Genomic DNA, 24,918 nt, shown 5'->3' on the forward strand with positions numbered 1-24,918 from the left:
ACATTCAAAACTACAATTTAACTATAAAATGTATTAATTGAAACCAGACTGACAAATGTAGGTTATGGAAATGGTGCTATCCAAAGATTTGATAAGCAAAAACATGCAGTATACTACTCTGTAAAATGTTAGTTAAAGCCTGAGGGACAGCAAGGTAACAAGAGACTAGACTGTCATATTATTCAGCAGAATCTGAAGACATCTTTGCTCCACACACCGAAGCCTTCATAGTCTGGGCTTGGGTGTGGTTCCAGCATCATCCCTGGTGGCCTGTGAGCTGAGGAAGGTGTGGTCTAGATTCAGGTAGGTTGTAAGGAACTCTGGGAAATCTCTCTTTTGGACCACCTCCAGGAACATGGCTGCCGCTGTTATTAACCTCTGTTCAGCTCTGCAGGAGAGGGGAAGATGAAGAAAGGCGGAATAAAAAAAACTATCCAACCTTGGCTTAACGACACCTGTAACCTAAGGAGACTGTGCAGACAAGCTGAGTGCAGATTGAAGCAAAACAAGCTCCAAATACATTTTGACATTCTGAAAGACCACCTCAGGAATTGCCAATGGAGTCAAAGTGGCCCAACTCAACAGCTTTGAACCCTTCTCCCTAGCATCTCTCACTGAGATTATTTCTAGCATGAAATCTGTTACGTGTCCCCTTGACACTGTCCCACTCCCAACCCGTCTCCTAAAAGACAGCCTTGACACACTGGTTCCCAGCAGCCTTGTCGTTAATAGCTCCATAACCTCTGGGTCCGTCCCCTCCTGCCTCAAGCATGCCATGGTAGACCTCACCGCCACCTTTGATACGGTTGAGTATCCCATTCTGCTCGACCATCTTGAATGCCGGTTGGGTATAGGTGGGGTGGCCCTAAACTGGTTTGCCTCCCTTTTTAGTCGAGAACATTCTCAGTCAGCATAGGTGGCCACTCCTCTACTGTAGCCGGCGGTCTCCCTTATGGCCTCCAACCTGGCCCCAATACTATTTTCCATATACATGGTCTTGGTCCGGTCCCCCTAGCTGAAATCATTCAGAAGCATAATATCTACCATTTTTACACTACACAATTATATCTTCCCCTAAAACCCAATAATACCTCCAACCTCGACTATCTGATAGCCTGCATTGAGGACATAAAATCATGGATGTCTCACAATTTCCTTCAACTAAATGAAAAGAAAACGCAAATCATTCAGTTTGGTCCTCCCAAATCTACCAAGCTCACAGATAGCTTAGGTCAGCTTTCCACCTATGTCAAGCCCCATGTCAAGAGCCTTGGGGTCATCGTTGACTGCTTTTAAATTTGACAAACGGGTCAACTCTTGTCAAATCCAGCTTTTTTCAACTCCGTAATATTGCAAAAATAAAAAACCCAGATCTAGAAAAGAGTTATTTACGCTTTCATCACTTCACGTCTGGATTATTGTAACTCCCTGTACACAGGCATCAGCCAAACATCCTTATCCCGTCTCCAGCTGGTTCAGAACACAGCAGCAAGGCTCTTGACTCGCACCAAAAGGAGGGAACACATCACCCCGTGCTAGCCTCCCTCCATTGGCTCCCTGTCACCCTGAGAATAGATTTTAAAATCCTCCTTTTTGTTTTTAAGGCAATGACTGGCGTAGCCCCCCTGTATATATCAGACCTCCTAACCCCCTACTCAGGTCCCTTAGATCAGGGGTTCCCAAAGTGGGAGTCGCGAGCCGCCGCGGGGGGGGGTCGCCAGATGATTATTATTTTTATTTTTCATTTTATGCAGTCGGGCCACTGAACTTAGAAGCAGGCCAGGCCAGTGTTTCTAGTTGCAGCAGCGCAATAGTTAGATAAGCTATGTGGGGAACAACCAGGAGATCACTGCAACTCACACAAGTTGGAGAACTATCTCTCTCTTGCTCTCACACACACACAAAGGGAGCCGCATGTGATTGGTGGAGGCGGGACCCTTACAAAAAACTGTTGTTGCTAATCATTGACACATGCTAGCCTGTAATAATCCCCCCCAGAAAAATCTACTTTGCATTTGATATATTGCAAATATATGCCATCACACACTGGCATTTAAAGGGTTAGAATTATAAAATGAACATGTGGTGTTATGATCAGGGCTGAAGTTGAATAAAAGATTGTATTTTTTTCAATCTGACATTACAAAAAACAGAAAATCCATCAAAATCAGTGTTGTTGCTAATCATATGCTAGCCTGTTGTTTAACAATAATTTGTGATGCCATCACAAACACTGGCATTTAAAGGCTACAAAAAAATGCCTGCACCAGAATGCAGGAAATGAAGTCTTTGTAACAAAAAATGTCCTGGTGGGGGACCCCCTGCTTAAAAAGTGGCCTGACTGGGGCTACTATTTCCTGGCCTGAATGATTTCCCCAGTCCGGCCCTGGTTAAAAGCCTCCAATGCTTATTAGTGTGTGTGCGTTTGAACGTTTGCATGTTTCAACCATACATTTCCATTTATATAAAAAAATATTATAATTCAATTTTTTTTAACCTATAATAGTGGGGGTCGCGGCTCTCGTTATTTGGGGGTTGCGGCTTGAAAAGTTTGGGAACCCCTGCCTTAGATCATCCAACATGGCCCTCCTAAGTCCTAACTGTCCCTCGCACTAAGGGTGTTTCTAGGTGGTTGCTAGGGTGTTATAGGTTGTTGCTAGGGTGTTATAGGTGGTTGCTAGGGTGTTTCTAGGTGGTTGCTAGGGTGTTATAAGCGGTTGCTAGGGTGATATAGGTGGTTGCTAGGGTGTTTCTAGGCGGTTGCTAGGGTGTTTCTAGGTGGTTGCTAGGGTGTCTAATGTAAGTGGTATAGTTAAAGGGTTAACTCATTGTATAGAGGTCATGGCTACCAATGAATGTAGAAGTCAGTACTGAGTTGATTGACACCTCCCTTGAGTCGCATGCACATGCAGGTGTCAATCAACTCAGTACAATTCAAATCCTAACTGATGCGAATCCATTCCCAATGCATTTCAATGACGCTGCGCTTCCTTCACTCTCACCATAATTAAAGCAAAACGATAAGAGATGAAGCTTCGTTTTTTTTTAATATGAGCACTTGAGGAACTTCATGGAGGGTTATGTGTGATATTGTGTAATTCCGTCGACAATTGTGGCCCATGTGGCGATCGGAAGACAAGGGAAAGATTTCAGCTAGTGTGTAGAGTCCATTAGTGTGTATGTGGAGCATGACTGTCAAAGAAATGGCCATAAGTTGAGATAGAAATGTCCAATTCCATTTATTTTCACGAGGGGACAGTCGTCTCATCGTTTTGATGTGTTGTTTTTATATCTATGTCCACAATTGAGATCACTGTCGCAATTTACAAAAGGTGATGGTAAAACAAAAAAAATCCAGTTTCTACACTCTAGTTCTGAACATTCCGCCATTCATTCCTATCCACCAAAATTGCCCGTTTAGAGTCGATTTGTAGCCAAACACCTTACACTGTGAAAGATCGGACAAAAAACAGCAGAATAATAAATAAAGAGTAAGGATTATGTAACTGAGGGGTACAATTCCCTGACTGTATTACTAGATATGATACTTACTACCACTACCTTTGTACTTAATATTCGGCCACCCAGTACACGGCATAAATATATTATCATAAACACTCTCACGTAGATGAAACGGATCCAACACAAATGTACGAAGTCGAAACAGGTCTTTATTTCTACACAGCGATGGTGTGTAGAACAAGCACTTAATCACTTAATTACATTTATGAATTGAAATAGTATGCACTTTTATGGCAAAGAGTATTCGTCGGTATATCAATAGAGAATGTCCAATCTCTGAAGGCGCAGGTGGTAAATATACGACCTGGAATAGTTAAGGAATAACAGCAATGATACTTTAATGATTATATACTAGATACACTAGAGGGGGTTAATCCGGTCGCTTGTAAGCCGACAGGAGTAGGAAGGGGGGGGGGTAGAATCCGGCTGCCTCGTCCGGCCAAGGGTATCCCAGGTGAACCCACTGTAGTGCCGTTCAATGCGCCGGCGATCCTTGGACCACAGATGAAAGCAGGTGGACTCTTTGTGGGCCGGCTCTCTCCGGTCCACGGGGGAGAGACGTGAAGCGACCTCGTCTTGCAGAGCGTCTCCTCACCTTGCGTCCTCTCCAGGGGGGGGGGTTCCAACACACGGCAGTGTCGGGGGTCTTTATCCATGGAATAATCAAAGTATACAAAGCATAATCCGTGCCTGGGAAGGCGGGCTGTCGTCGGTAGAATAATCCGGTATACAGGTCCACTCGCTCGTCGGCTCTGGGGCTCCTCGGGTGCAGCTTCACATGGGGTCAACCACCCTGGGTAAGCAGCCAGTTCTCTGCCCGAAACGATGGGGTACTGACTACGGTAGTATTCTCACCGCACGAAGCACTATATATTAACAGACTATTATTAGCTTAATAGACTACGTCCAACTCGACGATATAGTGCCAAATATGACTATTCAAATATTAATATACATGATGTCTCAATACCGATGGTAGGCGAACTTGGCCTTACTCCCACACGTGGCGTCGCGGGGAGGCTTTACGTCTGTGACTCTATTGGAGGGTAAGAAACTGGACTGAAAAGAAAGTCCTACTTTAGTAGCGCAGTATATATACGCACTATGAACAAATAGTCCCATTAGTGGTGCGGTAGCCAGATTCCTACGCGGAACTAGGACTTGTTCGTACATGTGGAGCGGTACGTTTGAACTGGGTCTGAGGGGTATGGCAGCCTGGCACCAAGGTCTCGACCAATAGTAGAATGGAGACTATTATGGGATGTTCAGTAGGCTAGAATGGATATTCAATGCATATTGTACAAGGAATATACAAGGGATATCAGGGAATATTAGAGAATATACAAATACAATTAAATATATATAAATAAATATATATATTCGGTTTAATCTGGCCCTTCACAACAGCCACCCCCTGAATAGGTCCCAGACCTAATCAGTTAAACAGAGACAGATTAATCGCGTTGTCTATTTACACATAAGGGTTTGCTGTAGGGGTCAGTCAACTTCACAAAGTCATAGGGTTGTAGGGTCATGGTCATCATCGATTGTGTCTGGGAGTCGAGGCAGTTCTATGAGCCTCGCCACGGGACGGGTGTAAGTGCGACCCTGGACGAGCACTTCAGCTGCTCGGACCTTGCCGTCGGCACCGGTGATCACTTTGCTTACGCGGCCGGCCGGCCACATAGCTCTGGGCAGTGATTGATCAATAATCATGACGACTGTTCCTTCTGTCAAATTGTCTCTCCTTTACCCACTTCTGGCGGGTCTGTAGAGACGGTAGGTAGTGCAGTAGGAAACTGTTCCAAAACTTGTCGGCTAATACTTGGCTGTACCTCCACATTCGTCGGCCGTTCGCTTCTTCAGGCCGGTACATTGTCTGTGGTAATGCAGGATCTAGCCGCCCCATCAGGAGTGTGTTGGGGGTTCTGCGTAGGCGACCACCCACTCTGATGAGGGTATGAGCGTCGCTCTCGGGGGCCAGATGAATTAATCTGCTGTCGGATGGGACGGGCTTTCCTCCCTGTAGACAGGCCAATTCATCGGGGAACGAGTCTCTCTGGGCTCGCTGCAGTAGAAGCAATTCTGCTTCCTCGTAGTTAGCTGCTGACATATCAGCGGGGGACTTGCACTCCGGGTGGTACCGCAGGAATGTTCTTTGTTGTGCACTCTCTATGGACGTGCAATCGTCTATGTTAGGGTCGGTGGAGGCTACGGTGCTCAATCCACAGAACACAGACTTCTTATTTTCCACCTCCTCTGGACTTGCTTCCCTCGGGATAGGCATGGGCCACTGTCCTTCCGGGAGTCTTAGGAATGCGGGGCCGTCACTGTAGACATTGCGACGGGTGAGGTCATCCAGGGGCATCCCCCGGGTGATGACGTCAGCTGGGTTCTGTTTTGTATCAACGTAGCGCCACTCTGTTTCTCCGGTTAACTCTTCGGTTAAGTCTTGAATCTCGGTGACTCTGACTCCCACGAAGACTTTGTACTTGCATGAGTCCGATTTGATCCAGGCGAGTACCGTCGTGGAATCTGACCACAGGATTGTTCTAGACACCGGTATGGTGAGCTCACGTTGGATGAGCGTGGCTAGGTGCGCTCCGACTAGGGCTGCGCAGAGCTCTAGACGTGGGATAGATTGTTGCTTGCGTGGGGCTATTCTCGAGCGGGCGAGGACAAATGCTGTGTAGATCTCTCCCCCCTGGTCTTGGGCCCGCAAGTAGGCTACTGATCCGTATGCGACCTCTGAGGCGTCACTGAAGACGTGTAAGTCCATTTTACATGTCTCTGGCCTCACCGTGGGTGGGAAGTAGCTTCGGCGCATATTAACGCCTGGGAGTGAGTGGAGCTCCATCTCCCACTCTCTCCAGGTGGATCCAAGGTGTGCGGGAATGGGGTCGTCCCAGCCCTGGTCCTTGTCCCACAATGCTCGTACAATCATTTTTGCCCTGGTGGTGTACGGTAGAATACATCCTAGCGGGTCATATTGTCGGGCGAGTGTTGTGTACACACTCCGTCTGGTGGTCGGCGCCGCCGCCGGCCTTCCCTGCTCCGTAGTCAGGGGCTTGTGTCTGCAGTGAAGCGAATCTGTTTTGAATCGCCACACCAATCCCAGGGTCATCTCCTGGGCTTCTCCCGGGATTGTAGCCATCCAGGTCTCGCTGCTGGCTGCCTTGTCCTCGGAGGAGAGGCTGCGCAGTACTTGCGGATCGCTGCTGGCCCACTGCCTGAGATCAAAGCCGCCTTTGATCAATGAGGCGCGGAGTTTAATCAGGAGAGCCTCGGCTTCTTCCTGGGTTGAAAGGCTTTGTAGACAGTTGTCTACGTAAAAGCTGTTCTTTACGCTGTGTCGGACCTCTTCGTCCGCTGCTGGGTCCTCTGCTACATGTTTCTGTAGTGCAAATGTCGCACAGCAGGGGCTGCACGTCGTTCCGAAGGGGAGGACTTCCCATTGGTAGATGGCTGGGTGCTCATCTCCTGGCTTCTCTCTCCATAGGAACCGTAACAGGGGCTTGTCCGCCTCTACTAATCTCACCTGCAGGAACATTCCTTTAATGTCCCCGCTGATGGCCACCTTTTCCTGGCGGAAGCGGAGTAGAACGCCGAGTAGGGAGGGGCCGAGTGTGGGACCGGGCAGTAACTCTTTATTCAGATTTTGGGATCCGATCTGGTAGCTGCAGTTAAATACTATGCAGTCTTTACCGTTGTGATGGACCTTGTGGTGGGGCACGTACCACGATTCAGTGGTCTGGTCAGCCTCTTTAATGTCCATCTTTGTGACGTGTCCCGCTGTGATGAGCTTCTCAATCTCAGCGCGGTATACACTCTCTTGGGCGGGGTTCTTGGCTAAGCGCCGCTCCGTGTTCAGCAGGTACCGTTCTGTGGCGTCTGTCTTGGCGTGGAAAGTAGGCATTCCTTCTCGCCGCAGGAGTGGCGTGGCGTATCTCAACACGCCGTTGACCGGGACTCTCTTGGTCCCTGTCTCGAGGAGGTGAATGGCGTAAATGTCATCTTTAGAGCGAATGTCTTTCTTTCCGTTCTTAAAGGGCATTTGTTCCAAGGTCCATAGCCGCTCTACGTGTTGCAGGAGTGCGGTTTCTCCCTCTGTGACTCGGGAGTGGAGACATCTAGTGGCTGTACTTCGGTTGAGAGATTTGGCGAGCGGGCCTTGGAGAGTCCATCCCAAACGGGTCTCGACTGCTGCAGGACAGCCTCGGGGTCCGGTATGAACCCGGTCTATCGGGACAATGAGGTCTGCATGGTCGGAGCCTATCAACAGGGTCGGCATAGCATTGTCTATGAGCGGGATCGGTAACTTGCGCAGATGTGCATATTTCTCCATCAGCTTGGCGACGGGGTATGTGTACCGCGACAGTCCTATTTCTTGGCTGGTGAAAGCGTCTGCAATCTGGTACCGTCGCTCAGGCTGGCCGCTTGCTGCGATAGAGAATGAGACATTCTCGCCCTTTATCGTCTTCAAATCTCGTCTTATTGTCCGAATTGTCATTTGGGTTTCGCTTCCCCGCAGCCCTAGCTGGGCCGCAGCGGAGGCGAGCAGCAGGGTCTTCTCTGACCCGTCATCGAGGACGGCGTAAGTGTCCAGGACTTTATTCTGGTAGCTTAGTGTCACACGCACTACTTTTAGGAGTACTCGGGCTCCACTGCTGCTGGCGGGATCGATGTACATGACGCTCGCTTTGCGGCTGGATGGTGCAGGTGAAGGGCGCCGTCTGTTACTGTCGTGAAGTATGTCCAGATGGGCTCCATCGCACTTGGTGCACCTTTTCTTTAAGCGGCATTCGGCTGCCATGTGTGAGCGCGCACAGCGAAAACAGCGCTTGTTGGACTTTATCCATTGACCTGCTTCCTCCGCGTTCAGCTTGGGGAAGGAGTCACATTGCGCTAGCCAGTGTTCTTTCTCACAGTAGGGGCACACTATCTTCCACTTCTCCGTTCTGGAGGGGGTACTGTGGCTCCTGCTGCTCGGTACTGACTCCGATTGGTGCATCACAGTCACCGATCTTCTTCCATCATTTAGTCGTCTGGTTCCTTCTCTGGAGCCAGGGGTGCTCCGTCCGAATGTATCTAGCCGTAGGCTGCTGACTTCTCTCGCCAGGAAGTCTGCTAGATCGAGGAGGTTCGGTTCGGGGCCATTCGGGTCTCTGTGGTCCCTCTGCCGCCTAAAGCGCTCCTGACGAGCGGGCGGCAGCTTCTCCAGGATCCTTTCCACATTTGAGTTGGCGTAAAGTTCATGCCTCCCCTTCTCTCTTTGCGCTCCCAACATCCCTACCAGGGACTGCACTCTGATGGACAGGTCGTCCAGTGCTCGATTGTCTATTGCTGGGGGTAAGCGGTCGATGTGTCGGATCTCCTGGATCACGTAATCCCATATGCGCCCATACCTCTGGTCCAATGCTACCAGCGCTGCTGTGTATGGGGTGGTGGAAGTCGCGTAGGCGAGCGCTATATTATGTGCGCGGGGTACCTTTAAGTGCTTCAGTAGGATGGCGTATTTGTGGCGTTCATCCAATACATCCACCAACATGGTCTCCAGACACATGCAGAGTTCTGTATACTGGGCCCGGTTCTCTTGGGTGAAGTCGGGTACCATAGGCGTGCCAATGTATGACGCTGACTGTGGATACATCGGCGAGCGTTGGGGGAGAGGCCTCCTAGGCGAGTCTCCTCCCGCTCCTTGGTATGGGCTGGTACCGGCAGTGTACCATGGCCCGCTTGTCCAGGTGCTGTTCCTCGGTGCGGGTCGTGCGTCGTGCTCACCCGGGTATAGAGTCGGGGGTCTGTAGCGCAGCTCCGCGGGAGTATAGCCTGGGCTGTACCGGGCCTCCTGGTCCGGTAGAGTACTGTGCTGTCTTCGGGCGTGGTTCTCCTCCTCTTCCTCTTCGTCTTCAGTTAGGTCATCCAGTGCTTGTAGTCTCTGGTTTAGCCTCTCCACAGGATATGCTGCTCCTTCCCGGTTGCTAGGTCTCGCTTGGACCGGTGGGGGGAGGTGGTCTGTGGGGGGTATAGACCTCGTCTGTTGGTCAAGTTCAGGGTTGTTTACTCGGCTAGGGGATGCCGCCCTGGAGGTGTGTCTAGACGAGTTCCTGGAGCCTCTGGCGGAGGGAGAGGGTGTTGTCCGTCTGATCAGCTGTTCTATTAGTTGCGACTGCTGTCTGTCGCGCGCTGCGTCCCGTTGAGCACCGGCTCGTTCTCGGGCCACATTCTCTTCCATCTGAATGAGTCTTATTTCTAGACGTATCTGCTCGTGTTCGCTTCGCTGCTGGATCTGCAGTCGGTCGCGTTCAGCAGCGGCGTTCAGGCTGATGAGGAAGGCCTGCTGTAGGGTCCTCTCTGCCTCGCTGGGAGAAGGCGGTTGTATAGGGGAGCCTTCCCTCGGGGTACTCCTTGCGGAGCCTTGGAGTTCTATCTCCACGGTGCTCTCCCCGTCTTCTTCCGTGCCGAGTTCTCTCTCGGTAGCATTGTATTCCTCCCGGGACTCATCGGGGACTACTTCTTCAGTACTGGCGGGGTGTGAAGTCATGTCTGGTTCCCACTGGTCCCCACCGTGAACTTGGTCAGTTACATTAGAGCCCGTAGGGGCCTCTATGGTCGGGGTAGTCTGGGCGTTGGGGTTAGACATACTTTTACTTTCTAGTTTTACCGCGTTTACTGTTAGTAGAAGACTAGGTTGTTGACTGACAGCGTAAGCCTCTAAGTACTGAGGGAGCCGTCGTTCGCGCTGCGGGCGTTGGTTAGGAGGATCGTTTCGTGGAGTGTTCATCATAGGCCATTTCAATATTAATAACACTATATTAATATTACACTAATTACCATCCGGCTCGAAGGACCAATTGTAACTGAGGGGTACAATTCCCTGACTGTATTACTAGATATGATACTTACTACCACTACCTTTGTACTTAATATTCGGCCACCCAGTACACGGCATAAATATATTATCATAAACACTCTCACGTAGATGAAACGGATCCAACACAAATGTACGAAGTCGAAACAGGTCTTTATTTCTACACAGCGATGGTGTGTAGAACAAGCACTTAATCACTTAATTACATTTATGAATTGAAATAGTATGCACTTTTATGGCAAAGAGTATTCGTCGGTATATCAATAGAGAATGTCCAATCTCTGAAGGCGCAGGTGGTAAATATACGACCTGGAATAGTTAAGGAATAACAGCAATGATACTTTAATGATTATATACTAGATACACTAGAGGGGGTTAATCCGGTCGCTTGTAAGCCGACAGGAGTAGGAAGGGGGGGGGGGTAGAATCCGGCTGCCTCGTCCGGCCAAGGGTATCCCAGGTGAACCCACTGTAGTGCCGTTCAATGCGCCGGCGATCCTTGGACCACAGATGAAAGCAGGTGGACTCTTTGTGGGCCGGCTCTCTCCGGTCCACGGGGGAGAGACGTGAAGCGACCTCGTCTTGCAGAGCGTCTCCTCACCTTGCGTCCTCTCCAGGGGGGGGGTTCCAACACACGGCAGTGTCGGGGGTCTTTATCCATGGAATAATCAAAGTATACAAAGCATAATCCGTGCCTGGGAAGGCGGGCTGTCGTCGGTAGAATAATCCGGTATACAGGTCCACTCGCTCGTCGGCTCTGGGGCTCCTCGGGTGCAGCTTCACATGGGGTCAACCACCCTGGGTAAGCAGCCAGTTCTCTGCCCGAAACGATGGGGTACTGACTACGGTAGTATTCTCACCGCACGAAGCACTATATATTAACAGACTATTATTAGCTTAATAGACTACGTCCAACTCGACGATATAGTGCCAAATATGACTATTCAAATATTAATATACACGATGTCTCAATACCGATGGTAGGTGAACTTGGCCTTACTCCCACACGTGGCGTCGCGGGGAGGCTTTACGTCTGTGACTCTATTGGAGGGTAAGAAACTGGACTGAAAAGAAAGTCCTACTTTAGTAGCGCAGTATATATACGCACTATGAACAAATAGTCCCATTAGTGGTGCGGTAGCCAGATTCCTACGCGGAACTAGGACTTGTTCGTACATGTGGAGCGGTACGTTTGAACTGGGTCTGAGGGGTATGGCAGCCTGGCACCAAGGTCTCGACCAATAGTAGAATGGAGACTATTATGGGATGTTCAGTAGGCTAGAATGGATATTCAATGCATATTGTACAAGGAATATACAAGGGATATCAGGGAATATTAGAGAATATACAAATACAATTAAATATATATATATAAATAAATATATATATTCGGTTTAATCTGGCCCTTCACAACAGATTACAATAGTGTGGTGTGACTGGCTTCGCCAGGTCACCCACACTAATTATAGAGATCACAGAGGGGGTACATCAAAATGTGTGGAGCAAGTTTGAGAAATTAGCTTTCTAAACCATCTAGGCCAGGGCCACACTTTGATTTTGCATTCCGAGTCAATATTTTACTTTTTTTTCTAAGCTGTCTGTATGTTTCCCAGTTTGCAGGATCCTTAGTCCTACAATATGTGGCCCATGCCTTATCTCTCTGCCTGAAGGTACTGATGAGGTCAGAAGTGATCCATGGAAGGTGACTACTGTTGTGAAGGATCAGATTAAACCGAATATATATATTTATTTATGGATATATATTTAATAGTATTTGTATATCGTTTGATATCCCTTGTATATTCTTTGTACATATACACTGAATATCCCTTTAGTCTACTACAGCCCATAATAGTTCATTCTCTCATTGGACAAGAACCTGGCGCCAGCAGACAGGCCCCTTGAGTCAAGTTCAATAGTGCCGACGAACATGTCCCAACTAGCCCCGGTTCCGCGTAGGAATACGGCTACCGAAATACGAATGGTACTATTTGTTCACCGTGCATATAAATAGGGCGCAAGTAAAGTAGAACTTTCTTTTAGTCCATTAGTCCTTTACCCTCCAACCTAGTAACAGACGTGAAGCCTCACCCACGACCCACGTGTGGTGCAGTATGGCCTATTTTGGCCCCAGAATAGGCATTGAGACCTCGTGTAAATTCATAGCTGAATTGTCATAGTTTGGCACTGTACCGTCGAGTGGGACGTATTTCTATTAAGTAATAATAGTCTATTATGTATGGTGCATCGTTCGGTTAAAGTTCTAAAGTGAGCAGCACCCCCATCGTTTCCTCGCGTTATCTAGAGTCTTAACCAGGCTGGGCAGACCACGCGTGGTGCTTTCATCCGAGGAGTTCTGGGCGAGGACGAGTGGACCTGCACATTGGATTACCTACCCGGACGACTGCTGAGCCTATACGGCATGGAATATCTATTTGCTTTGGGTGCTTTGATTTGTGGAGCGGATAACAGCCAACGCCAGTGAGTGTTGGAATTACCCCCGAGAGGAGCCCAGGTGAGACGGCGCTCAACCCAGACCGAGGCCGCCTCGCTTCTCCTTCGTTGTGGACCTACAGCTACCGTCTACAAGAGGGCCCAAGTGTATTCATCTGTGGATCAAGATCCTGCGGGCACTGTTTTCTGTACCTGAATTCTCCCCAGGAATCGTTGGCCAGATGGGATGCAGCTGACGGCTCTCCAAACCCCCCCCCCCCCCTTACTGACTTACAACCAGCAGGACCCCTTTAGTATCCCGCTATAATCCTTAAGTACCATCGCTATAGTTTCCCTAAAGAACCAGGTTGTATACTTGCTTCCTGCGTAACCAGAGATTGGACATTCAGTGTTGATTTGCCTACGAATACTCATTTGCCTTACAAGTGCATTCAAATCATAAATGTAATTAAGTGAATGTTGTATATACCTTTTGCTATATTAAACCTTCGACTGTTATATTTGTGTGGACCTGGTTTCATATGTGGGAAAGTGTTCATCATACTTAGATATCGTGTACTGGATGGCCAGAAGTTAAAGTACATCAAGCGGTAGTGGTTTAATGATACCATACTTATCAATACAGTCAGGGAATTGTACCCCTCAGTTACAATTGGTCCTTCGAGCCGGAGGGTAACTAGTGTAATATTAATATAGCGTTATTAATATTGAAATGGCCTATGATGAACACTCCACGAAACGGTCCTCCTAACGTAGAACGCCCGCGGCGCAGACGACAGACACCTCAGTACTTAGAGGATTACGCTGTCAGTCAACTACCTAGCCTTCTACAGACGGTAAACGCGGTAAAAGTAGAAAGTAAAATTATGTCTGACCTTAACGACCAGGTTACCCCGACCACAGAGGCCCTAGTGGGTTCTAATGTAACTGACCAAGCTCACGGTGGGGACCAGGAGGGAACAGACATGCCTTTACCCCCCGCCAATACCGAAGAAGTAGTCCCCGACCAGCTCCGGGAGGAAGACAACCCTCCAGAGGTGGAACCCTGCACGGAACAAGATGAGGAGAGCGCCGAGGAGATAGAGCTCCAGGACTCCCCAACGAGGACAGCCAGGAGCGGCTCACCTCTACAAGCGTCTTCCCCCAGCGAGGCGGAGAGGATGCTGTCACAGGCGTTCCTCGTCAGCCTGACAGCCTCTACCGAACGCGATCGACTCCAGGGTGAACGCGATCGACTTCAGGGTGAACGCGATCGACTCCAAACACAGCAACGGAGCGAAGAAGAGCACATACGCCTGGAGATGAGACGCCTTCAGACGGAAGAGAATATGGCAAGAGACCGGTCCGACACCCAGCGCGCCGCTGACGGTGCCCAAAGAGAAGCAGAGCGCGACATCGCTCTCATCCAGCGCGAAGCCGAGCGCGACAGACTACAAGCCGAGCACGACAGACTACAAGCCGAGCGCGACAGACTACAAGCGCAGCTAATGGAGCAGCTGATCACCAGGGCAACACCCTCTCCCTCCGCCAGGGGTTCAAGGGCCTCGTCGAGACAACAGTCAAGGGCAGCATCCCCTAACCGACCAAGCGACCCTGAACTTGACCACCAGAGAGAGCCTATACCCCCCGCAGACCCCCTTCCCCGACCGGTCCAAGCGAGACCCAGCTACAAGGAAGGAGCAGCATACACTGCGGAGAGGCTAAATAAACGACTACAGGATCTAGAGGACCTGACAGAAGAAGAAGAGGGAGAGGAGGAGAACCAAGCCCGACGACAGCACAGTACTCCACCGGACCAGGAGGTCCAGTACAGCCCAGGCTATACCCCCGCGGCGCTGCGCTACAGACCCCCGACTCCATTCACGGGTGAGCATGACGCACGACCAGCCCCGAGGAACAGCACCTGGACCAGCGGGCCATGGTACCCTGCCGGTACCAGCCCACAGAGAGGCGCAAGAGGAGACTCGCCTAGGAGGCCTCTCTCCCAACGCTCACCGATGTGCCAGCCATCCACGGCGTCATACATTGGCACACCGACGATTCCAGACTTCACCCATGAGAATCGAGCACAGTACACGGAGCTCCGGATGTGCTTAGAGACAATGATGGTGGATGTCGTTGACGAACGCCACAAGTATGCAATATTACTGAAGCACCTGAAAGTACCCCGAGCGCACAATATAGCGCTAGCCTATGCCACCTCTACGACCCCATACACCGCGGCTCTAGCAGCGCTGGACCAGAGATATGGACGTATATGGGATTACGTAATCCAAGAGATAAGGCATATTGACCGCCTACCCCCAGCAACAGACAATCGCTCACTAGACGACCTGTCTATAAAAGTGCAGTCCCTGGTAGGGATGCTGGGAGCGCAACGAGAAAAGGGTATGCACGAGCTATACGCCAACTCTAACGTCGAGAGGATTTTAGAGAAGCTGCCGCCCGCCAGACAAGAGCGCTTTAGGCGGCAAAGAGACCACCGTGATCCTAACGGTCCTGAACCATCCCTCCTCGATTTAGCCGACTTCCTGACGAGAGAAGTCAGCAGCCTACGCTTGGATACATTCGTGCGGAGCACACCAAGCTCCAGAGAGGGACCTAGGAGAGTAAACGATGGAAGAAGATCAGTGACTGTCATGCACCAATCAGAATCAGTACCGAGCAGTAAGAACCACAGTACCCCCTCGAGAAAAGAGAAGTGGAAGATGGTGTGCCCGTACTGCGAGAAGGAACACTGGCTGTCACAATGTGACCTGTTCAAGAAGATGAATGCAGAAGAAGTGAGTCAATGGATAAAGTCCAACAGGCGCTGTTACCGATGTGCGCGCAGTCACATGGCAGCCGAGTGCCGCCTAAAGAAGAGGTGCAGTCGGTGTGACGGAGCCCACCTAGATGTCCTACACGACAGTAACAGAAGAAAGCCTGCACCTGCACCATCGAGCAGCACAAAGGCAAGTGTCATGTACATTGACCCCGCCAGCAGCAGCGGCGCCCAGGTGCTCTTAAAGGTAGTCCGTGTAACATTGAGCCACCAAGATAAAGTCATGGACACTTACGCCGTCCTTGATGACGGGTCAGAGAAGACCCTTCTCCTCGCATCCGCTGCGGCCCAGCTGGGACTGCGGGGGAGCGAGAACCATATGACGATTCGGACAATAAGAAGAGATTTAAAGACGATAAAAGGCGAGAATGTCTCCTTCACTATCGCAGCAAGCGGGCAGCCAGAGAGACGGTATAGGATTACAAATGCTTTCACCAGCCAAGAAATAGGACTATCACAGTACACCTACCCCATCGCCAAGCTGATGGATAAATATGTGCACCTGCGTCAACTACCTATCCCGCTCATAGACGGCGCCACCCCGACCCTGCTGATAGGCTCCGACCATGCAGACCTCATAGTCCCGATAGACCGGGTCCATACAGGACCCAGAGGCTGTCCTGCAGCAGTCGAGACCCGCCTAGGATGGACACTACAAGGCCCCCTCGCTAAATCTCTCAACCGAACAGCAGTCACTAGCTGCCTCCACTCCAGAGTGACAGAAGAAGACACCACTCTCCTGCAGCATGTCGAGAGGCTATGGACACTAGAGACAATGCCCTTTAAGAACGAAAAGAAAGACATTCGTTCTAAAGAAGACATTTACGCCATAAACCTCCTCGAGCAAGGGACAAAGAGAGTCACAGTCGGCGGAGTGATGAGATACGCAACTCCACTCCTGAGGCGAGAGGGAATGCCCACCTTTCACGCCACGAAAGAAGCTACGGAGCGGTATCTATTGAACACAGAGCGGCGCCTAGCCAAAGACCCCGCTCAAGAGAGTGTGTACCGCGCTGAGATTGAGAAGCTAATCACAGCGAGACACGTAATGAAGATTGACATTAAAGAGGCCGATCAGACGACCGAATCATGGTACGTGCCGCACCACAAGGTCCACCACAACGGCAAGGATCGCATTGTGTTTAACTGCAGCTACCAGATCGGATCCCAGAATCTGAATAAAGAGCTCTTGCCCGGCCCCACACTCGGCCCCTCTCTACTAGGCGTGCTACTACGCTTCCGCCAGGACAAGGTGGCTATCAGCGGGGATATCAAAGGGATGTTCCTGCAGGTGAGACTAGTGGAGGAGGATAAGCCCCTACTGCGGTTCCTATGGAGAGAGAGGATCGGAGATGAGCACCCAGCCATCTACCAATGGGAAGTCCTCCCCTTCGGAACCACATGCAGCCCGTGCTGTGCTACATTTGCACTGCAGAAACACGTCGCAGAGGACCCAGCAGCAGATGAAGAGGTCCGACACAGTGTGAAGAACAGTTTCTACGTGGACAACTGTTTACAAAGCGTTTCGACCCAAGAAGAAGCCGAGGCTCTCCTACTCAAGCTACGCGCCTCCCTGATCAAAGGCGGCTTTGATCTCAGGCAGTGGGCCAGCAGCGACCCGCAAGTATTGCGCAGCCTCTCCCCCGCGGACAAGGCAGCCAGTAGCGAGACCTGGATGGCGACCATCCCAGGAGAAGCCCAAGAAATGACACTAGGACTAGTCTGGCGCTTCAAAACAGACTCGCTCCACTATAGACACAAACCCCTGACCACGGAGCAGGGAAGGTCGACGGCGATACCGACCACCAGACGGAGTGTGTACAGAACACTCGCCAGACAATATGACCCGTTGGGATGTATTCTACCTTACACCACCAGGGCAAAGATGATTGTACGAGCACTATGGGACAAGGACCAGGGCTGGGACGACCCAATACCCGCACACCTTGCCTCCACATGGAGAGAGTGGGAGACGGAACTCCGCTCACTCCCAGGCGTCAACATACGCCGCAGCTACTTCCCACCCACAGTGAGGCCAGAGACATGCAAGATGGATCTACACGTCTTCAGCGACGCCTCCGAAGTAGCCTATGGATCTGTGGCCTACTTGCGTGCCCAAGAGAAGGGAGGAGAGATACACACCGCTTTCATCCTGGCTCGCTCAAGAATAGCCCCACGAAAGCAACAATCTATCCCGCGTCTAGAGCTCTGCGCAGCCCTAGCAGGAGCGCATCTAGCCACGTTAATCCAACGTGAACTCACCATCCCGGTGCAAAGAACAATCTTGTGGTCAGACTCTACGACAGTACTCACATGGATCAAGTCTGATTCATGCAGATACAAGGTCTTCGTGGGAGTCAGAGTCACAGAGATTCAAGAGTTAACAGAAGCAGCGAGCTGGCGGTATGTGGACACCAAACACAACCCAGCTGACGTCATCACCCGGGGAATGTCCCTAGATGACCTCCCCCGTCACAACATCTACAGTGACGGACCAGAGTTCCTCAAGCTCCCGGAAGAAGAGTGGCCTACGCCCACCCCACGGGAAGCGAGTAAAGAGGAGGCTGAAAACAAGAAACCTATGTTCTGTGGATTGAGCACAGTCGCCTCCACAGCCCCCAACATAGATGATTGCCTCACCCTACAGAGTGCGCAGATAAAGACATTCCTGTGGCACCACCCAGAGATTCAGCCCACCACTGACATTTCAGCAGCTGACTACGAAGAAGCAGAACTTCTTCTACTACAACGAGCCCAGAGAGACTCGTTCCCCGATGAGCTAGACTGTCTACAGGGAGGAAAGCCCGTCCCATCAGACAGCAGACTGCTCCACCTGGCACCCGAGAGTGACGCCCTAATCTCATCAGAGTGGGTGGTCGTCTGCGGAGAGCCCCCGACCTACCGGATGACGTTAAGTACCCGATAGTCTTGAACAGCCGACACAAGGTCACAGAGCTGATCATAAAGAAATACGACGAGGATGTGCACCACGCAGGAGCAGAGAGAGTCTTCGCGGAGATCAGACGTCGCTATTGGATACTTCAAGGGAGAGAAGCAGTGCGACGCTTCCAGCGAACCTGTCTAGACTGCCGAAAGTGGCGCGCGCAGCCCAGCATACCCCGGATGGCTGACCTACCTCCCTGTCGCCTCCGACTCGGCGACAAGCCCTTTCACTCCACAGGCATGGACTGTTTTGGCCCGTTGTATATAAAGAAAGGAAGAGGAACCGAGAAGCGGTGGGGTATTGTATTCAAATGCATGACCACCAGAGCGATACATATCGAACTCCTTCCAACCATGAGCACAGACTCATTCCTTATGGCCTTCCGAAGATTCACATCGCGGAAAGGAAAACCGTCTACATTGTTGTCTGATCACGGGACAAACTTCAAAGGCGGAGAAAGAGAGCTGAGAGAGAGCTTCCAAGCTATGGGCCCAGAACTTAAGACCCACCTCGCTCCATCCCAGATTGACTTCCAGTTTAATCCCCCGAACGCACCCCACTTCGGTGGAACCTGGGAACGAGAAGTACGTTCTATAAAGACAGCCCTGTACGCCGTGCTTGGGGCCCAGACTGTGGCGGAAGAAGTCCTAATGACAGTCCTCACGGAGATCGAGGGAGTATTGAACTCCAAGCCCCTCGGTTACGTCTCAAGTGATGTAGCAGATGTCGACCCAGTCACCCCCAACACACTCTTGATGGGGCGGCTGGACCCCGCGCTACCCCAGACAATGTACAGGCCTGAAGAAGCGAACGGCCGAAGAATGTGGAGGTACAGTCAAGTACTGGCTGACAAGTTTTGGAATAGCTTCCTACTCCACTATCTACCGTCTCTACAGACCCGCCAGAAGTGGGTAAAAGAGAGAGACAATTTGACAGAAGGAACAGTCGTCATGATTATCGACCAGTCACTACCCAGAGCTATGTGGCCGGCTGGCCGCGTAAGCAAAGTGATCACCGGTGCCGATGGCAAGGTCCGAGCAGCTGAAGTGCTCGTCCAAGGGCGAACTTACACACGACCCGTGGCGAGGCTAATAGAACTGCCAAGACTCCCAGACACTATCGATGACGACCATGACCCCATGACTTTGTGAGTTGACTGACCCTTACAGCGGACCTTGAGTGGTAGACAGTGCGGTTAATCTGTCTCTGCTTAGCTAATTAGGTGGGACTAATTAGGGGGCGGCTGTTGTGAAGGATCAGATTAAACCGAATATATATATTTATTTATGGATATATATTTAATAGTATTTGTATATCGTTTGATATCCCTTGTATATTCTTTGTACATATACACTGAATATCCCTTTAGTCTACTACAGCCCATAATAGTTCATTCTCTCATTGGACAAGAACCTGGCGCCAGCAGACAGGCCCCTTGAGTCAAGTTCAATAGTGCCGACGAACATGTCCCAACTAGCCCCGGTTCCGCGTAGGAATACGGCTACCGAAATACGAATGGTACTATTTGTTCACCGTGCATATAAATAGGGCGCAAGTAAAGTAGAACTTTCTTTTAGTCCATTAGTCCTTTACCCTCCAACCTAGTAACAGACGTGAAGCCTCACCCACGACCCACGTGTGGTGCATTATGGCCTATTTTGGCCCCAGAATAGGCATTGAGACCTTGTGTAAATTCATAGCTGAATTGTCATAGTTTGGCACTGTACCGTCGAGTGGGACGTATTTCTATTAAGTAATAATAGTCTATTATGTATGGTGCATCGTTCGGTTAAAGTTCTAAAGTGAGCAGCACCCCCATCGTTTCCTCGCGTTATCTAGAGTCTTAACCAGGCTGGGCAGACCACGCGTGGTGCTTTCATCCGAGGAGTTCTGGGCGAGGACGAGTGGACCTGCACATTGGATTACCTACCCGGACGACTGCTGAGCCTATACGGCATGGAATATCTATTTGCTTTGGGTGCTTTGATTTGTGGAGCGGATAACAGCCAACGCCAGTGAGTGTTGGAATTACCCCCGAGAGGAGCCCAGGTGAGACGGCGCTCAACCCAGACCGAGGCCGCCTCGCTTCTCCTTCGTTGTGGACCTACAGCTACCGTCTACAAGAGGGCCCAAGTGTATTCATCTGTGGATCAAGATCCTGCGGGCACTGTTTTCTGTACCTGAATTCTCCCCAGGAATCGTTGGCCAGATGGGATGCAGCTGACGGCTCTCCAAACCCCCCCCCCCCTTACTGACTTACAACCAGCAGGACCCCTTTAGTATCCCGCTATAATCCTTAAGTACCATCGCTATAGTTTCCCTAAAGAACCAGGTTGTATACTTGCTTCCTGCGTAACCAGAGATTGGACATTCAGTGTTGATTTGCCTACGAATACTCATTTGCCTTACAAGTGCATTCAAATCATAAATGTAATTAAGTGAATGTTGTATATACCTTTTGCTATATTAAACCTTCGACTGTTATATTTGTGTGGACCTGGTTTCATATGTGGGAAAGTGTTCATCATACTTAGATATCGTGTACTGGATGGCCAGAAGTTAAAGTACATCAAGCGGTAGTGGTTTAATGATACCATACTTATCAATACAGTCAGGGAATTGTACCCCTCAGTTACAACTACCCTTGACCTTGATAGTTTTAATAAATTCATCCACATTGATTTTCCTATCTTGCCAATCTTTTATACATTTTAGTTTTAGGGGAAGTTTGGGTAATTTGATTTTCCAAATGCAGAACACCATGCAATGGTCACTAAAGCAATCTGCCGAAATACCTGAATCAATAATACAGTTAGGATGTTAAGAGTTAAGATTTGTTTATTAAGGACAATGTAAATTAATGAACATCATTTACATGAGTGTATGCATAACATCACAGCATGATAAGGACGTAAATATGCCGGGAATAGCACAGGGCTAATTTCCACCCGTAGTCCGTAGATCTTGGATGTGAGACCAAGATCCAATCAAGCAGGGATTGGCAAGTGGGTGTGACCCGAGTGGGCCCACTTATTAGCTGGGTTAGATTCAAGTTCCCAATAATGTTTTTAGCATTTTTTTTTAGGCTTTATCCAACCAGCAACGGTTAACATCTCCTAAAATTACAAGTTCATTTTTGTCACAAATAGGATTTATGGTGGAGACTAAACCGTTGAGGGAATCAACAGGAGCTGAAGGGGGTCTATACAGATGTTACCAATTGTTATATATTTGTTCTCGTGTAGGATTACCTTCACAAAAATGCTCTCGAAATGAACAGGAACAACTGCAGGCACAATTCATTCAGCAGCTAGATCTGGTGATGACACATAAGTGACTACACCACCACATCTCGTACCTCTATCAGTTCTATAGATGACATAATTAGTTAGCTTGATTTCGTTGTTGGATATCTTGTTATTAAGCCCGGTTTCAGAAAGTGTAATTACATTGGGTTTGTGCTGTTCCACCCACGGCCGCAATAAGTCAATTTTGTGTTTGAGACTCCTTATGTTCAATAATCTTAAGTCCTTTTGCAGAGAGAAATCGGATCACACCTAATGGATAATGATATCAGTGCATACAGACAATGCAAAAAACATATGAAATCTAAATGAAAGAAAAAGAAAATAATATAATAATAATAAAATAATAATAATAAATGAGAAGAAAACATAGGCAAAAGAATGTCTTGAGTTACTCTATTGTCATTTCCTGTGTCTTATGTCTTACCGTACTGTCTGTTGCATAGTCCTACTCCCATAACATATCGGCTAGTCTCCTATGTCTTACTAACTATATTGTCGACTGTACAGTATTTGTGTCATAACATGTCTACTGTCGTCCTATGTCATACTGGATCGTCTGTTGTATATTCCTAGTGTCTTGTGGTCCTACTCCTGTCTTTTGGCATGTTATATTGTCCTCTGTTACACTGTGTGACTATGTCTATAGTTTTTTATTCTGTAGTTACTGTACAGCACTTTGGTCGGCTCTCTGAGCTTTTAAATGCGCTATATAAATAAATGACTTGACTAGAAATATTTGACTTTCCCCCTCTTCCACAGGGTAGATGGTTTTTGAAAATTGAGAACCTATAATAGAACTCTAACCTATGGCTTGGTTTCACAAAGGCATCTCAGTTCTGAGGGCATATGGGTGCTATTTTAAAACTTGGAACAAGTCAGGACCAATGTGATCCAAAGTGGTAAATAATTCACCTAGCCTGTTACAGGTACACTTTTTTCTTGATTCATGTACAGTAGCTTGATCACATAATATGTATATAATATTGGATACATTTTGTACACAAATTTAAGCTAATTCAAAAGGTGAAAAGTCAAGTATGTCATGAAGTCAGATATTGGTTGACCACTAGTATTGATGCATTGGTTGGTCCTTCTGGTGTTACCAGACAGACTGGTGCTCTACCAGCTCCCAGGGGGCAGGAACACCCAGACACTGTTGCTAAGATTCCTTGGGGACACCTTGTCTGTGATTGGTTCATTCTTAGATGGTTGCATTTCTGGAAGTAATTTTTTTACCTGACTGTGTGACATTGTGTGACCTCTCTAAGTTCCATCATGACCCCTTGAGTGAGGTCACACACCAGTCCTCTGGTCACCACCCTGCTGTCGTCCTCCAACTGTGTCTGGTGCCGGATCCACTGCCACACCTGACACAACACAAACGGGGATGTACTACATGAATGAATGAATGAAAACCTTTATTTGTTGACATGTTATTCTCCATATTTCTCCAAACAACTCACGATATCTTGTTCCGTCGAACCAAACAATCATAGCAAAAAATAAAATAAAACATTAAGAGAAAAACATCAAAAAAATAAGGAATTATAAACAAAAGGTCAAGAGCAATGTGTTTGGTTAGCAGACATGTCCAAAAAAGGAGTAGAGGGAAGCTAAGCTTATTGATCCCTACCCCCTTACATTTATATTTGTTCTTCCATTAATTTGACTAGATATAACATAATTTAGTGTATTACAATATAGAATATACTTTTACTTATATTAAAAGATTACAAGAAAAAAAAACTTTATTCACTTGACATCGAAACTCAATTTACCCACCTTTTTATTTGTGAAATAATCGTTTACCCACCTTTTTATACTGATATAGATCTTCATGATTGAAATTCACTATTTCATCTAATTTGACCTAATGCAACAAGACCCCACCAATCTGGCACACCATATCACCAGCACATAACATATCAAATACTATTTAACCTAGGCCTGATAAATAGGGAGATAGCAGGATATATAAGGTTACCTGGGATCTAGGTCTGATGAACAGGGAAATAGGGAAGGTTACCTGGGATCTAGGCCTGATGCATAGCGAGATAGCAGGATATATAAGGTTATCTGGGATCTAAACCTGATGAACAGGGAGATTGCTGGATATATACGCTTACCTGGGATATAGGCCTTATGAACAGGGAGATAGCAGGAGAGATAAGTTTACCTGGGATCTAGGTCTGATGAATAGGGATATAGGGAAGGTTACCTGGGATCTAGGCCTGGTGAAAAGGGAGATAGCAGAATAGGTAAGGTTATCTGGGATCTAGGCCTGATGAATAGTGAAAGATATCACTGGTTTTCGTTGATTATAACAGAATAAGTACTATATAACTATAGTACTATAACACCTTTTAGTGTTTAGTGTAAAAAGGTTGATAGCTCAGGCCTATGCCTGTAAGGAGAGAGATATGGGTCAAAGGGGAATCGCTATGGTGACTAGAAATAGGTGCCAAGTAGGGCTGCACAATTAATCGAAAAATAATCGCGATCTCGATTCATAGACCTATGCGATCTCATTTCTAAATTATTAGATAGATGAGATCTCAGCATCGACGGGGCACCGGTTGAGAGAGTGAACAGTTTCAAGTACCTCAGAGCCCACATATCCAAGGACTTGACATGGACCACACACATTGACAGTGTTGTGAAGAAGGCACAACAACGCCTCTACTTCCTCAGGCGCCTAAGGAAGTTCCAAGTCAGTCAGAAGATCCTTAGGAACTTCTACTCATGTACAATAGAGAGCATCCTGACTGGCAACATCACCTCCTGGTTTGGGAATAGCACTGCACAAGACCGTAGCAGACTACTACAAAGAGTGACACGTTCAGCCGAACGCACAATTGGAGGGGGGCTTCCCACCATCCAGAACATTTACAACAAGCGGTGCAGGGGGAAGGCTAAGAGAATCATCAAGGACTCCAGCCACCCGAACAACTGCCTCTTTGAACTGCTGCGGTCAGGCAAGCGATACCGGAGTCTT

The 24,918-nt window shown here is 48.7% G+C and overlaps 1 protein-coding gene across 1 annotated transcript in view; it reads right to left on the reverse strand.

Annotated features, from left to right (window-relative positions):
- Positions 1-225: 225 nt before the first annotated feature.
- The window catches only part of ugl (ureidoglycolate lyase), a gene marked incomplete at its 3' end in the record, with an annotated part of 70,514 nt that continues 45,821 nt past the window's right edge, over positions 226-24,918 (reverse strand). The window contains exons 13-14 of the mRNA XM_084332052.1: positions 23,160-23,290; positions 226-388 (exon numbers count right to left, since the gene is read on the reverse strand). Coding sequence (XP_084188178.1) covers positions 226-388; positions 23,160-23,290 — 294 coding nt within the window. The remainder of the gene's footprint in view (positions 389-23,159; positions 23,291-24,918) is intronic.

Source organism: Notolepis coatsorum (assembly GCF_963971535.1).
Source record: "Notolepis coatsorum genome assembly, chromosome: 16".
NCBI classification, from domain to species: Eukaryota; Metazoa; Chordata; class Actinopteri; order Aulopiformes; family Paralepididae; genus Notolepis; species Notolepis coatsorum.